This window comes from Tachypleus tridentatus, chromosome 10, assembly GCF_004210375.1.
Source record: "Tachypleus tridentatus isolate NWPU-2018 chromosome 10, ASM421037v1, whole genome shotgun sequence".
Lineage (NCBI taxonomy): Eukaryota > Metazoa > Arthropoda > Merostomata > Xiphosura > Limulidae > Tachypleus > Tachypleus tridentatus.
The window spans coordinates 190,261,871-190,279,254 of NC_134834.1; the positions used below are offsets into that span (position 1 = coordinate 190,261,871).

At 38.6% G+C, this 17,384-nt stretch overlaps 1 protein-coding gene across 1 annotated transcript in view; it reads right to left on the reverse strand.

Moving 5' to 3' along the window:
* The window catches only part of LOC143228607 (pleckstrin homology domain-containing family G member 5-like), a 54,931-nt gene that overhangs the window by 11,874 nt on the left and 25,673 nt on the right, over positions 1 to 17,384 (reverse strand). The window contains exons 4-5 of the mRNA XM_076459833.1: positions 16,956 to 17,092; positions 6,162 to 6,274 (exon numbers count right to left, since the gene is read on the reverse strand). Of these exons, the coding sequence (XP_076315948.1) occupies positions 6,162 to 6,274; positions 16,956 to 17,092 (250 nt within the window). The remainder of the gene's footprint in view (positions 1 to 6,161; positions 6,275 to 16,955; positions 17,093 to 17,384) is intronic.

Here is a 17,384-nt window from a genome sequence, read left to right on the forward strand (position 1 = left end):
CATACATCAGCAACATGCCTCTCAGACGACCGAATTGCTGCTCATACATAACAAATAGACCTCGCGACGAGACATCATGAGGGTCGCGTGAAAGTCTCAGCGTCTGAATATTGTCTTCAATAATTGTTTGTTTTTGGAATTTCGCGCAAAGCTACTCAAGGGCTATCTGCGCTAGCCGCCCCTAATTTTGCAGTGTAAGACTAGAGGGAAGGCAACTAGTCATCACCATCCACCGTCAATTCTTGGGTTACTCTTTTACCAACGATAAGTGGGATTAACTGTCACATTAGAACTCCCTCACGGCTGAAAGGGCGAGCTTGTTTGGTGTGACGGGGATTCGAACCCGCGACCTTCAAATTACGAGTCGAGTGCCTTAACCTCCTGGCCATGCCAGTGTTTAACTTGTTGTTATTGTTGACACGTCATGTGGTATCGCGTACAAAAAACTGAATTGCGTTTTACAGTCTTACGTAGTTTTAATCGTAGTTACTGAATCAAGCAATAATAGCAGTGTGTATACTTTAAATGTATAGAAACTTACTCTATACTAGCAATTTGAGATCTTAAAACCGACGACAGCAGTGGTGTTTTAGTATCCTTACGAGCACGTGCCAAACTGATGCCTCCGATGACAGGTTCTTCATCAAAATCTGGGTCAGCGAGCTGAACTGTGAATCTGAAGACCCATGGTTCATTAATAATCGCCTTCCACACTTTTAGGCCGTTAGTGAGTTATGAGAGTAACAGTCAAATCCCGCTATTCGAGTAGTGAGGTCTTTTGGTTGACAATATCTGGTGTTGGTATGCCACCTTTCTTGTGGTCCGTCAGCTTGTATTGACTGTTGACTTAGTATATAATGTTGAAAATGGAAAATGAACTAACTTATTTAATGCAATAACTCAAAAAGAATAAACGTTTAAAGACTTCTACGTTTCAGGTGCAGTTGTCCATAATTTTTAACTAATGGACAGAGGAAAAGTTTTATTCGTGTCCGACTCTTTGAACCAATAATGATATTGACTTTCATTCTTATATTGCACCTGCAACCGAAACTGTAAAACGTGCAACATTGCGTCTCGAAACACAGATCCTTCGTATCGCAACCTCATATGCTGACTGTATATAGAGGCCTCATCTGCCTCGGTTCTTAAGAAATAAACGCATGATATTTTATGGTAACTTATGAAATGGCTGACAGTTAGATGGAAGGTCAAATACAACAAACGATACAGCTCCTTGTCTGTGTGAAAACCACAGTTTGTCAAACCTTCTGGTATTCGCAAAGTTTGTTGAAATAACGACTTCACAGTATTGTGTTAACTTTGTTAACAGGAGTCACTTAACATCACTGCTCCAAAGTAGAAAGAGCAATCACCTTCCGACGACTTCTGCAGACAGTGAAGTCTGTTATAGATGTGACATGTTGTGGGCTTCAGCACCCACCCCTCGCTTTCCTACTTTATTTTGATTGTTTTATTATTGCTATTTATGGACTTCTTCATGTGAGACTGACAAACGGAAGTTAAGACTGATCTGATAGATGGCGTATTCCCACCTTAATGTGAGTCATACATCTTCAACCACCTCCAAGACCTAGGGTACATTTTATATCCCACGTTATAACCTGTACCCTGGTGATCACTTTGATTTTTGTAATCTTTTATTTTGTTTGGGATTGTTTTTGTTTGTTAGAAAATATTATTCGTCAGAGGTTTCGATTTTCTCTTTTTAACGCAGTTCTTCCTTTTGATTTTGTTCTATTTTACTTGACTATTAAATATTAATGTTTTACACATATGTTCGTGTGTATATTTATGAAAACTGAAGAGCAACAATTAATACAATTATGAAAAGTTCTCATAAAAACTACGAAAATAAAAACAAAGATAAGAGCGAAAGTTTCGAAGGCATAAAGAGAAGAACATTTCCAAACTAAAAATCTTTTCAAACAAATGGTACGTGATTGTAAAGTGAAAATAACATCCCATCTCTCATGACACAGCGGAAAGCTTGAAAAGGTATAGCTCTACACCCGAATTTCGATACCCGTGGTGAGTACAGCATAAATAGCCTATTTTGTAGCTTTGTGTTTAGCTATTAAAAAAAAAAAGCATTTATTTCGACTGAAAACGTAACTGCTTTGTATTCTGTCTGGTTTATAACAGAAAAGTTCTAGAAATCATTTAAAAGTTGACATAAGTTTTAGTTGGTTTTTTTTTAACTTTACCTGGAAACACGAGAAAGTTTAATGCAATAATGGAAAATAGGAAACCATTTGACAATCCTCGTTAAATCTAGCCAACCAAGAAATGACGTTTTCCATTATATTGTGAGTTAGGCCAGTAACTACATACAGGAAGTGATAATACAAACTCATTCTAATAGATTAAAGACAGATTTCCAGGCAGAATTGTTTTATCGCAAATTTCATTCACAAATCTATTGTACCAATAACCAGTTTTGTCTTTCCTGAAATGGTGTGTTGATCTTACCAGGGGCGTAGCCGGGGAGGGTTAACCCCCCTTCCATGGACCCAAAATTTTTAGACAAGATCAGTTGCCACCTGTGAAGTTTCATAAAGATCCGTGATTGCATGGCAGATAATTTCACACACAACAAATGGTCAAATGTAAATTTCTGATTGAACACTTTTAATACAGCAAGTTTTGTCAGAACTAGAGAAATACAATCGAATATCTATGAAAGGCTCAAACTCCTGTTCGTTCTTGTCAGAATATCTATAACACAGTTTGGTTCAACTTTAATATCACGGTGAATGTATAATGAGGCCAGGTCATTCAATCAATCTTCAGTGGTGGTATTTCTCAAATACGTTTTGAGTCTTCTGAGAGTTGAAAACGAACGCTCCACTGAGCTCGTTGACACAGGCAGTGTGGCAAATACTTTCAACAGTCTAGAAATGACTGGGAACATTTCTGTATTACACATTGCACATGCATCTATGACATTTTTTGGTCTGTTGTTCGCAAGTGATTTGTACCAAACCCTAAGTTCACCTACTGCAACTAGTGAAGTGCTACCGATGTCAGCCTTGAATATATTGACCAACTCTTTAATTTGGTCACATTGTTGTGCTGTAGGTTCTGACCGTTCTGTGGTAGTTCCTGATGGTAGTAGACACATGAAGTTTGTAAGGAGAGTTTTGTGACTGGACAGACGGTCACATATTTGTTAAAGAAAGTGATCAACAAATGGTACAAGTACAACAATACTAAAGTACTCCTCAGGGCTAGTGGTTTGTGGGTTAGCACGATACATCTGTCTTTTAGCCTACCTTGGTATTATGATGTCAATTTGAAGCTCACTACACAGAGTTTGAGTCTCACAGAAAATGTTGTTAAATTCATTCACAGTATTATTTCTGAGTGGATTAAATCTTCCACTATTTCTGCGTGATGCATCGCAGCACCTAAATCAATGTTTTGTTGCTGCAGTAAGTTACACAGAGGTAAACTAAAGGAAAACAATTTAGCAATGGTAAGTAGAGTGATGATGAATTCTGGTTGTGTTATAGAACACAACAATTGATTGGCTTGCGTGGCAGAATCTCTGTCTTGCCAACCTGATATGGTCTCAAGGGCATCTGTAACTGCATGGATTAATTCTAGAAAGACAATGATTAGGTCATGCCTCTCAATCCACCGGGTGGAGCAGAAACCTTTCAAACATACTCAAATTACAGCGTTCATTTATCTCTTTATCAAACATAGGCCGTACTTAATAAAGGCTTAACTAAAGAACGCTAGGCCTGAGATAAGTGGACTTAGATTTCGGTGTCTGCATTTAAAATTCTTTTGTATCGTTCTAGAAATTCTGTATTTAGAAAGTACTTTTGTAAAATAGATACTAATTTGTAAATATTTTGTGTTTCTCTTCTAGTTTTCTTATAATTCACGTTCTCACGGTTTCTCTTCTGAAATGCGTTCTGATTCACGTGTTTTTTATCTCCCTTCTGAAACAATAATCTTCAAACAAGACAGCCTGTGTACACAGTTGGACAGTTTCCAGTTACCATATCAAAAACGTACGGGAAGGAGACAGCTAATGCTAGGTAATGGACACTAACACACACGCGGGCACACGTAATGAATCATCCTTACAGTAAGAAGCGCTACACCGGAAAAGGTAAACAATGATTTTCTCAGTTTGTTGAGACATTCCAATTTGTCGTGAATCGTGAAATCAGTTTATGACTTCGAAGTCAAGCCAAACTTTTTACATAAGGAATAAGACGTCTCTAGATAAAAGACCCCATTTTTAAACAGAACCTAAAGAAAAGAAAGTTGTCGAATACAACCCACACTGCCAGTTATTGGGTTGTCATTCTCTGATCGAATAGTGAGAAATAGCCCTCTAGTCTATCAGTTTAAAACTTTGCACGGAAATTCGAAAACGGATAAATAAACAAACGAAAACTAGCTTTTAATCCATATTTTCGTATCTCATAGCTACACGTGGGACCTCACATGAACTGCTTCTCTCACTCGAATGGCGTATTTTGATGTTTCTCAATTTCCAAACCTAAAAATATTTACCCATAAACTTACAACACACTCCATTTCCATTCAAATTCTTATTTTTGTCTTAAAGTTGTTACAAATTGAAGAACATAGAAAATATGTTATTTGGCACAGCGATATGTCTGCAGAAATCGGGTTTCCATACCCCTCTTGGGCAGAGCACAGAAAGTCCATTGTGTAGCTTTGTGCTTAATTCCAAACAAACAAACACATTACAGTTTCGACTTCATTCTTCCAAAATCAGTAAATGTTTGGAACATTTTCGGTAAAGTTTTGAAACGTGGTCGTGTTTACTTCTTTTTAATGGGGCTTGGCATGGCCAAGCGCGTAAGGCGTGCGACTCGTAATCCGCGGGTTCGCGCCCGCGTCGCGCTAAACATGTTCGCCCTTCCAGCCGTGGGGGCGTATAATGTGACGGTCAATCCCACTATTCGTTGGTAACAGAGTAGCCCAAGAGTTGGCGGTGGGTGGTGATGACTAGCTGCCTTTCTTCCAGTCTTACACTGCTAAATTAGGGACGGCTATCACAGATAGCCCTCGAGTAGCTTTGTGCGAAATTCCAAAAAACCAACAAACAAACAAACTTTTTAATGGCTTATAAAATATTTGAAATATTTAATTGGTTTCGTCTTTTGGAATTTCGCACACAGCTACTCGAGGGCTATCTGTGCTAGCCGTTCCTAATTTAGCAGTGTAAGACTAGAGGGAAGGCAGCTAGTCATCACCACCCACCGCCAACTCTTGGGCTACTCTTTTATCAACGAATAGTGGGATTGACCATCACATTATAACATCCCCACGACTGAAAGGGCGGGTATGTTTGGCGCGACAGGGGATGAACCCGCGACCCTCAGATTACGAGTCGCACGCCTTAACCCTCCTGGCCATGCCGAGCCCTATATTTGTATTTATTCAGTCTTTAAGTAAATGTTATTCATTTCCTACACACACAAAAAGTTATGCAAGAGACACTTACTTCCACAGGGTCCCCTAAAATGTCCTCTTTCAAGAATAAACAAAATAAAATTTAAGAGTAAAAAATATTTCTATTTCTTGCTTTTGAAGTTCATATGTCATGCTGTGTTGTAGCCTACAGAAGGTGTAATTATTCTCGCGATTCATGGCACACGCACGTTTTACTCATCTCACGACAATACAAATTGCAATGTTAAGCGTTCCTAATGTGACGTTATTTTAGTGTCTACTGACTGACTGACGGACAACGCACGGAGTGGTTAAAACAGGTGACCCCCAAAAGTGACCTTAGGCCCTCCGTCGGGGAAAAAAAACCCTGAAACACGTGTGTTTGGTTACTTCTGCAGTCATTAAAAATATTGTATAGATTAATGTTATTTCCATAATATAGGTTTAGATATAAAAATACCACATGGGCATGATCAACTGTTTCTTTTACAACCGTCTTCTACACAGTTTGAACAATGGTGATTTTATTATAACTATCTGTTAAGCTGAAATAATGGTAGTCTTACTAATGCTAAGCCTGAAAAGTGGTTGTTCCTTAACGTCATGGCAATCGACACGTGGAACCCTGTTGAAGTGTTAACACTAATCCTATAGTATTTTACGTGTTGTTTACGTTCTAGTTTAATTAAACCTACTCCAGAAATCTTCCGTGTCTTTTCCTCCCTACTTCCGGTACTGCTTGTTCTACTTGCGGGAACACGATTACTTGAACTTCCGGAAACGTTGACAGGAGTAGTTTCATTTGAATCTTTTACCAGAGGGAAAAAATAAATAAAAGGAAACTATATTAAACTTTAAGAAGCACATACTGATATTTCAATACTTATAACATAAACAGAATATTACACGATCAGTTATATTACGTGTAAAGACAGCCTAGTTATTCCTGTAGCAACAGGTTCTGTTATCACACCTGCAAAAAAAGTTCTTATATTTCTATAACAACACGTCCTCTTATACACGTAAAAATAATTCAGACATCTCTATAGAAACAGATTCTGTATTCGTACATAAGAAAATAGCTTCATAATTAAGGCTACCTCTATTGTCATATCCATCTATATAAAACTCCCCAGGGACTGGTTTAGTTTGTTTGGTTTGTTTTGAATTTCGCGCAAAGCTACACGAGGGCTATCGGCGCTAGCTCTCTCTAATTTGGAAGTGTAAGACTAGAGGGAAGGCAGCTTTGTCATCACCGCTCACTGCCAACTCTTGGGCTACTCTTTTACCAACGAATAGTGGGATTGACCGATACATTATAACTCCTCCACGGCTGAAAGGGTGAGCATGTTTGGTGCGATGGGGATTTGAGCCCGCGACCCTCGGATTACGAGTCGAGTGCCTTAACCACCTGGCCATGCCGAGCCACCACGTTTGTATCGGTAAGACAGTTTACAACAAAGCTATGATGGTTTAGAATAGACTTTTCAAATGGGGAGAATATTTGTGGTTTAACATTCCTTGTCTTCCAGTTGTTTAATTGAAACAAAGCCACTTTCTTTCTTACTTCTATCTTATCAAAAGTAACAACAAAGAAAGCACACCTTTATTAAAACAAGTTTTGATTATCAGATGTTTTTTTTATAATTAAATAGAATTTTTCTTTTGATTTATATTAAATTTTGTTTTGTTTGTTTTGAATTTCGCGCAAAGCTACACGAGGTCTATCTGCCGTCCCTAATTTAGCAGTGTAAGACTAGAGGGAAGGTAGCTAGTCATCACCACCCACCGCCAACTCTTGAGCTACTTTTTTACCAACGAATAGTGGGATTGACCGTCACATTATAACGCCCCCACGGCTGAAAGGGCGAGCATGTTTGGCGCGACGCGGATGCGAACCCGCGACCCTCAGATTACGAGTCGCACGCCTTAACGCGCTTGGCCATACCGGGCCCTGAATGATTGATATTAGGATAGTTATTCGTGGAACAAATGTTAAAATTGGTTTGTTTTTCTACCTCAGTCACTAAGAGAAAGATTCTTATTTGTTTGTAGTTAAGCATAACGCTACACAATGGGCTGTTTGTGTTATACCCATCACAGGTGTCGAAACCCAATTACTAGTATTGTAAATCCGCAGAACATGCCGCTCTGTCACTGTAGAGATGGGAGGGACGTTAAGAAAGATGTACTCGTATCAGTTCAGTGTCTACTGATAATTTTGTTTCTTGTTAAACATCAAGCTACGTTTGTTTTGCTGTTTATTTAAGTACGGAGCAATATAATGGTCTCTGTGTAGCTGTGCCACTGAAGAACTAAAGATTTATTTGTTTGGAATTAAACACAAAACTACACAATGGGCTATCTGTGCTCAGCCCACCATGGGTATCGAAACCCACTTTCTAGCGACAGGGGAATGGGGCAAAACTAATTTCATTGTACATATGTAAATGTTTGATTACGTCCAAAACAAGCAATTACTTACAATGCTTCAGATTATTGGTATCGCTTGTTCCGAATTTCACACAAAGCTACTTGAAGGTTACTTGTGCTTGCCTAATCGTCTCTAAGTTAGCAGTAATAGACTAGAGGGAAGGTAGGTGGTCAACACCATCCGCCGCCATTTCTTGGGCTACTCTTTTACCAAACTAGTAATGGAATTGAACGTCACATCAGAAACCCCACAACGACTGAAAGAGCAAGTATGTTCGGGGATGGAGATTCGAACCCGCGACCCACAGAGTGCGAGTCGAGCGTCCTGACTATTAGGCCACATTGAAAGAGCACATTATGGAAACACGACGTTTAAGTGATATGTGTTGTTTAATATTTTCAGGTCATAATTTTCAGATACAAGCTGCGACACATTTTTATGCGTAATGCTACAGTGTTTCGTAAATTCAATGTTCGAGACTATCCTGACAGGACAAACATCGAAAGGATCATTTCTATTTAATGGCTCCCCCCAGTGGTTCAAGGGTAAGTATAGAGGTTTATAACACTCAAAATCAGATTTCGATACCCGTGGTTGGCACGGCACTGGTAGCACATAGAGTCGCGTTGTTCTTAACTAAAGCCAAACAAGAGGGAACTCTTAATAGATGTAGCTGTAAGTACCTCTCAAATCGATCAATAGATGGAGTTATAAGATAAAGGTTTGTACGTGAAAAAACCAAATTTCAGAGCCATTCTTTTAGCTGTATTTCAAGAAGGCTGGTATGGGTATTATAACTTTTGTTAAAATAAAGCCGAGAACAAATTTTCGACCTTCTTAAGTCATCTTCAGGTTAACAAAGAAAGAGTTTGTCGTCATCACGAATTATATGAGCTGTTACGCCACGGCTGAAAAAAAACAGATGTTTAATTAACTGATAATAATAGTTCTTCTTGTCCCCCTTAAAAACTGAAATTTTATTAAAATTACATGGAAAGACGTGTTAGCCTACACTTTTTAACTGTGCACATCTGACTCGTGTAAAACTATTTTGCTGGATTTCCTTGTTCTATCAAATGGATTTAAACGAGTTATTCGGTCTAAATTATAAGATCCCGACGTGGCCAGGTAGTGTTAAGGCGTTCGACTCATAATCCGAGGATCGCGTGTTCGAATCCCGTTCGCACCAAACATGCTTGCCCTTCCAGCCGTGGGGGCGTTATAATGTAACAATCAATCCCACTATTCATTGGTAAAAGAGTAGCCAAAGAGTTGGCGGTGGGTGGTGATGACTAGCTGCTTTCCCTCTAGTCTTACACTGTTATATTAGGATCGGCTAGCGCAGATAGCCCTCGAGTAGCCTTGCACGAAATTCAAAAACAAACAAATAATAAAATTATAAGTTATTTTTTATGGAAAATGAAACTGTTCTCAGAACCTGTCAAACTACACAATCATTGAGCTTATTCTATTATCTAACTCATGGTAAAATAATCCATCAGAGTAAAAGTGCTCGCCTCTCCCAGGTCCTGTCCTGGAGTTACAAACATGGGTCAATCAATATACAATGGTATGGCTTACGTGCTCTTTGCAAGGCCAATTTTTATGGCTTTTGTTTTCCATATTTCAGAATGTTTGAAATGGATATTTGTGATTTCCAGCTTAATTTCCAGGTTGTTTAGAGAAAACACCGGATTTCAACCGAATTGTCTTCTCACAGTGTTTTTAACTTTGTCAAAAATTCAAATGAGCATCGTTTTGAAGCACTCCTTTCTTGTCCCACTCTTCCCTCTTCCCGCGTGCTGCTCGTTTTCTTTCTGTTCCGCTTCTCGTCTAGCCCAACAACGTTGTTTATGCATTTGGGCAACTCTTACCAGCCGCCAGTTCGAAGAACACAGCCCTGTTGCCTTAAAAAACAACAACAAATGCATTACAGCCCGTTATCACTGTAATAACTTTTAAAATTGTTATCAAACGCAATATTTAAATATTTTACCCCTGCTCCCAACCCTAAACAAACCTCAGGAACCATCTTCCCGGAAGTAAAGAAACAATTCTTCATTTGTCATTCGTTATAGTTACCATAGTAACAACATGCACCGAATCTACTCTTAGTCACAAAACATTCTTTGTTAGGCAATGTCTTATTTCGCCAAGTACAGTGCAATTCTAGAATATAGCGAATAGGGTGGCACTAGTGGATGGTGTGAAGGTTATAAGTTTATTATAGAGAATAGCCATATTTTTTTACTAATTTTCAAGGCACCTCCAGCGTTTTATACGTGCAATAAGAAGCATTTTCAATGTCAAATGTAGGGGACTGCTTGAAGTGTCACCAACGTTTAATAACAAAGTGGGAACACGTGAATATTCCTCTGGTCAAGTCAAATCAGACAAACCTAAATCTTTTCAGCGTTAACTAGGATTTTATTCCTACACAATAATTCGAAAGGGGCAGTGAATATCACTGAGCTTGAAAATTTCTCGTTTACAACGAACGACGGCTGTTTAGATGAGGTTTCAGATATTGGGTATTCACCGGCAAACCGTTCTTGCCAACGTGTAATTTACGGTCGAAAGTTCTAGAATGTAGAAAGAATCCGTGCCAAGCCGGATATATATATTTGTATATATAAGGTTTTCCTGCCGTCTTGGAACAGAAAGAAAACGAACTAAGTTGAATTGGCAAAATAGCAAGTGGCCTTAGAACTTTTGGAACCAGTTTTGAAATCTCTGGCAAGTTTTCTTGAATAATTTCGTCCAGACAAATAGCCCTTCTCATTAAATGTTTGCCGTAACATATTAGTGTACGAAACATGAGATGCCTGGGCCAAAATAAGGACGTGTTAAATTAGATTACCCTTGCCATATGAAACATATGTTAGATTAGGGTATCCAGACCATATGAAACATGTGTTGGATTAGGGCACCCAGTCCATATGAAACATGTGTTAGATTAGGGTACCCAGACCATATGAAACATGTGTTAGATTATGGTACCCAGTCCATATGAAACATGTGTTAAATTAGATTGTTCTTGCCATATGAAACATGTGTTAGATTAGGGTACCCAGACCATATGAAACATGTGTAAAATTAGGGTACCCAGTCCATATGAAACATGTGTTAGATTAGGGTACCCAGACCATATAAAACATGTGTTAGATTAGGGTACCCAGTCCATATGAAACATGTGTTAGATTAGGATACCCAGTCCATATGAAACATGTATTAAATTAGATTGCCCTTGCCATATGAAACATGTGTTAGATTAGGGTACCCAGTCCATATGAAACATGTGTTAAATTAGATTGTTCTTGCCATATGAAACATATGTTATATTAGGGTACCCAGACCATATGAAACATGTGTTGGATTAGGGCACCCAGTCCATATGAAACATGTGTTAGATTAGGATACCCAGTCCATATGAAACATGTGTTAAATTAGGGTACGCAGTCCATATGAAACATGTGTTAAATTAGATTGCCCTTGCCATATGAAACATGTGTTAGATTAGGGTACCCAGACCATATGAAACATGTGATTAGGTACCCAGACCATATGAAACATATGTTAGCCATTATGTGTTAGATTAGGGTACCCAGACCATATGAAACATGTGTTGGATTAGGGCACCCAGTCCATATGAAACATGTGTTAGATTAGGGTACCCAGACCATATAAAACATGTGTTAGATTAGGGTACCCAGTCCATATGCAACATGTGTTAAATTAGGGTACCCAGTCCATATGAAACATGTGTTAAATTAGATTGCCCTTGTCATATGAAACATGTGTTAGATTAGGGTACCCAGACCATATGAAACATGTGTTAGATTAGGGTACCCAGTCCATATGAAACATGTGTTAAATTAGATTGTCCTTGCCATATGAAACATGTGTTAGATTAGGGTACCCAGTCCACATGAAACATGTGTTAAATTAGATTGTCCTTGCCATATGAAACATGTGTTAGATTAGGGTACCCAGACCATATGAAACATGTGTTAGATTAGGGTACCCAGTCCACATGAAACATGTGTTAAATTAGATTGTCCTTGCCATATGAAACATGTGTTAGATTAGGGTACCCAAACCATATAAAACATGTGTTAGATTAGGGTATCCAAACCGTATGAAACAGGTGTTAGATTAGAGTGCTTATGCCATGAAGAACACTTGTTAATTAGGATTTTTGGGAATTATGATACGCAGTAATGGTGAAGAGTCTCAGAACGTTGACGGCCTTCATGCCCTAACAGCCAGTAGACCTAAGGTCCAAATAACTAATTGGTATCATTGCAAAGTGGTCTAATGAATCAATAGGGTCAATGGTCTGGAAATTCCCCTTCATTCCAAAGATAAAAAACATCCAGACATTTCCTCGACACTGGTACACATGAAAAAAATTCATTCCATAAATGGATTAAAAATATAGGAAACAATGGTGCCTGGGTCATACAGGCTATGAAAACCACGTGATAGATTAGGGTCTCTAGGCCATGAAAATTACGTGTTAGATTAGGATCTCTAGGCCATGAAAACCACGTGTTAGATTAGAATCTCTAGGTCATGAAAACCACGTGTTAGATTAGGATCTCTAGGCCATGAAACCACGTGTTAGATTTGGATGTCTAGGTCATATCAAGCACGTAATAGATTAGAATCAGTAAACCATATGAAGCATGTGCTAGAGAGAAATGTCTAGGCCATGTAAACCACGTATTGGATTAGGATCTCTAGTCCTTATGAACCATGTATTGGATTGTTTGTTTGGTTTTGAAGTTCGCGTAAAGTTACACGAGGGCTATTTGCGCTAGCCGTACCTAATTTAGCAGTGTAAAACCAGAGGGAAGGCAGATAGTCATCACCACCCACCGCCAACTCTTAGACTACTCTTTGACAAACGAATAGTGGGATGGACCGTCACATTATAACGCCCCCACAGCTAAAGGGGCGAGCATGTTCGAATCCACGACCCTGAGATTACAAGTTGAGCATCTTAACCACCTGGCCATGTCGGGCCGTATTGGATTGAGATGTCAAGGCCATGTGAACCATCTATTGGATTGAGATGTTTAGGCCAACTAAACCCCGTATTAGTTTAGGATCTTTAGGCCATATGAACCACGTATTAGGTAAGAATCCCTAAACCATATGAACCATTTATTAGATTGAGATGTCTAGGCTGTGTAAACCATGTGCTATATTGGAATTTTGTATCTATATTACTTGTACTTTTTTCAAGAAATCCTCAAGAGTGTGTGTTGTTGTTGTTATTTTTCAGGCTTACGTGTATACTGCTATAAAACGAACAAAGAGGCGGCATTGCAAACAACTGATGCACAACATTTCAGTTCAGTTTCTAATTGACACCTAGACAACTGCAGCCGAGACAAGTTAGTTATTCATCTGGTATGGCGTAGAGAACCTACCACTCAAATCAAGGAATTAAAAGGCCTGAGGTAAAATAATCTGAGAGTCCGTAAAAGGAGCTTATAATAATATATGTCTCTGTCAAAAATCGACACGGACATTGGCATTCTTGTCGTATATCACAGTACGAAGCCAAGAATCCGCATATACATACTGAGCTTGATACGGGAAATAAATTACGTCTTCTCGATATCTGAAATTGTAATATCAAGGTTGCTCTTCCTGATTTGACTTATAATGTTTTGTTTTTTTTTAACGATAATGCTATGGCGTTAGTTTCAATCAGAAATTTACTGATTGGCAATCCATTGGAGCACAGCTGGAAGATGAATGAGGACGGATGGCTAGCATCCAATTGGATGAAGAAAAAAGCATTATTAGATAAAGTCCTCGAATTCATTTTTTGCAGGAAAATTCAAATGTCTAGGGTGCTTCCCAATGAAAACCTTTAAACTGCATTGATTCTTGCAGCCTCTCAAAATGTAAAAGCAAGAAGTCATTTGAAGAAAATGAACACGCTGAAAATGTTTGAAAGTGGAATTGACACGGATGTCAAAAGCGATGAAAGCGACTCAGATTAGGATCTTCAGACTTTGTGACAAATAAGTATGAATTATTCTGTTTTAAGGCACTCGTGTGTTGAAACATTGTCTGATACGAATAAATTTGCATCTTCAGATGCTAATATGAGAAATAAAATAATGTTTTTTTCCTAAAGAAGATTCCATTATATTCAGGGTACATAAATGATAAGACTGATGATATAAAAACTGATTTTTAATTTTATCTGATTAGTTTCGAATGAAATGATAGGTTTTAAGTTTTATTTTTATTTTTTGTTGCAAAACCATATCGGACTCTCTGAGGGGCTCGACTCACGGATTTTAGCGTTGTAAGTTCGTAGGCTAATCGCTGTCCCACCGTGGAACGTCTTAAGCAAATGAGGTTTGGTCTTTAAATTTTTACTCTAAAGGGAATTTAACTTCACATGCACGAATACTGCCAACATTCTGGTCAGTAAAATGTACCGTTGCAAGAAAACTTCGATTAACAAACAACTCCATTCTGGTCATTTTCACTTGAAATCGTGGTATCAACTTTTCACTCTGAATCAGAAAACATAAGAAATGATCAGCCCTTAGCTCCCGGATTAAATTGGCTATCTGCGCTCTGTGCCAATCACGAGGTTTCAAACTCCAGATGTTAGTATAATAAACCCTCAAGCTCACTGCAGGACTATCGGCTATGGGTAGGTTGGTGGGTGGGATGGAACTATCAACTTTAGAGAAAATCACTACACAGTATTATGATTTATTTACATTCACGTAATGTATAAGTGGCAGGAAGTTAATCTTTCACGTGCACTTGAGTGTTTCATCTTTGCTTGTTTGTTTGTTTTTTGAATTTCGCACAAAGCTACTCGAGGGCTATCTGTGCGAGCCGTCCCTAATTTAGTAGTGTAAGACTAGAGTGAAGGCAGTTAGTCATCACCACCCACCGCCAACTCTTGGGCTACTCTTTACCAACGAATAGTGGGATTGACCGCCACATTATAACGCCCCCACGGCTGAAAGGGCGAGCATGTTTGGCGCGACGGGGATGCGAACCCGCGACCCACAGATTACGAGTCGCACGCCTTAACACACGTGGCCATGCCGGGCCGGTTTCATCTTCGAAAATAGTCTTTGGTTAACCGCAATAAAGTAAGTCTAAGAATTTACAACGCTGAAATTAGGGGTTCGATTTCTTTCGGTAAACTCAGCAAATAGCCCAATGTGGCTTTGCTATATAAAAGACACACACACAGAATCGAAGTAAAAAGAAAAAAAAATGCCAAATTTAGAAAAGAAACAAGCGTGCGATATTAAGAGCTCCATCTCACAGATGGAAATTTGGGCATGATGCTTTACTATAACAGTTTCATGTGATATTTATTACAGAGTAAAGAAACCCCAAATTGTTTTGTCCACGAGTGTTTTCTAAACATGGTCAGCAACTTAGTAAACGCAAAATATTTTGTCTTAGGGCAACTTTAGTGTATTTGATAATTAGGACATTAGTATTCAGGGTCGGCCCTTAGGGTCGGAGACGTGTGCTCCTGCGTAGATCGCCCTTTCCAAGGAGCGCCAAAATCGATATTGCGATTGGCAGTTCTTGTCGGTTTTAGAGAGACAGGTTCGTTGAACACAAAGTTCAAACAAGACAAAAAATGGCCTAGGGCCGGATTGTGATGGCATGTGTGTTATAACAGCACAGTACGGCTGATAGTAATTTAAATCGCATCAGTTTTCACTGGGTCATTGAAGATATTCTGGAGAAAAAGTGTATGGCTGCCTTCCAACCACACTTCGTTTGTTGTACACCACTGCGGGTGAGACCTTTCACTCATTACAAGAGTTCTTAAGCCTTGCAGTACTACAGACTACAAAGTGCAAGTAACACAAGTCGGAGTGAATGACAGTTTAAGGGCATGTCTTAGAATTTACACTTGGCTCATAAACGACCTCTACAAACCCCTCGAAAGTCTATCAAAGTTGTAACTAAAAACCATCCCCAAATCTAAAAATTTCGCATTCCATATTCGGTATTGTTTTTACATACGCACTTAATTATACTATATGGAAAAAATACCGAAACTGATAATTCCGTATTTCACATCGTAATAACAGTATTGCTGTTTCATGCACCCCTTATTACAGCTTTCATGAGAAAAACAAAACACATGACTTAATCATGTGCGATTCTTCCATCAGGGCAAGGTGGCTTTAAATACTTCATATAAACTATTACTAATTAGACATATTTCTGTCACCTGTACTTTGTCTTGTAGTTATAATTTTTAGGTAACAGACTAACATTTCCCAAAGTATCAAACAACAATAAACAAATTCTTTATTTCCCGGTTAATAACATAGAATGGATTCCTTACCTTTCTAAAGGTTATGGTGAACCATTTTCCAAACGTAACATTTGTCAATGTTTATTAGTTACTGACCGAATGTTGTTTTTTTATGATAGATTTTGACGAATTTAGAATTCCCCGTTAGCTCCAAAGAACTAATATAAAACTATTCCTTTGTTTTTAATTTAGCCCAAAGCTACACGACGGCTATCTACTCTAGCTGTCCGTAACTTAACAGTGAAATACTAGAGGGAAAGTAGCTAGTCATCACCACCCACCACCAACCCTTGGGCTACTAAAGAATAGGGGGAATTGATCGTCACATTATAACACTCCCACAGCTGAAAGGGCGAGCATGTTTGGTGTGACGGGGATACGAACACACGATCCACAAATTACGAGTCAAACATCCTAACCACCTGGCCATGCCAGGCCAAATAAGATATGAACATAAGTTTATCAAATTCCATGCTTCGAATGTTATTTTTATGACTAGTTGAAGATCAGGAATACATTATTTATTTTTGATGGACATAAAAAATCAATGGTTGATCAAGGTGTCATTTGATCGTTTCGTCCGCTTCTGATCATTAGACAACACTGTGGTAAAGACAACTCACCTCAGCTGACCGACCTTTCTAAATGATAGAAATTTATATGAAATTATTTTTCAAATATTATTTTCATAATGAATACAAAAAACAACAACATTACATTTAATATAAAGATGGTTCCCTCCCAGTCTTGACGTGTCATAGGTCAACGGAATCGCTGTGGAGGAAGTATCAACGTATACAGCAACCTGGTGAGCTTCGAGCCCCCGTTTTTCGAGCTTGCCTTGAAGCACGTCCCTAGAAAACACACAAAGAGCCATGTCCATTATAAATCCAGAAACATGTATCGTATTGGCACTTATTAATAACGTAGCAGCATTCCTGGGCCTTAAACAATTAACAGTTCCACTGATGCAAGCTCAGTAACATCCTTGTTAAAATACGAAAAGTGGTAATATATTTCAGTTACTACGAACGGTTATCTGACTTTATCCCCGCAAGAGACGAGTCAAGATAACTAATATTTTTTTCCGAATCATACAGAAACACTCGGTCTAAGCAGGTACTTGGTTGTATTTCTGAAAGAGCT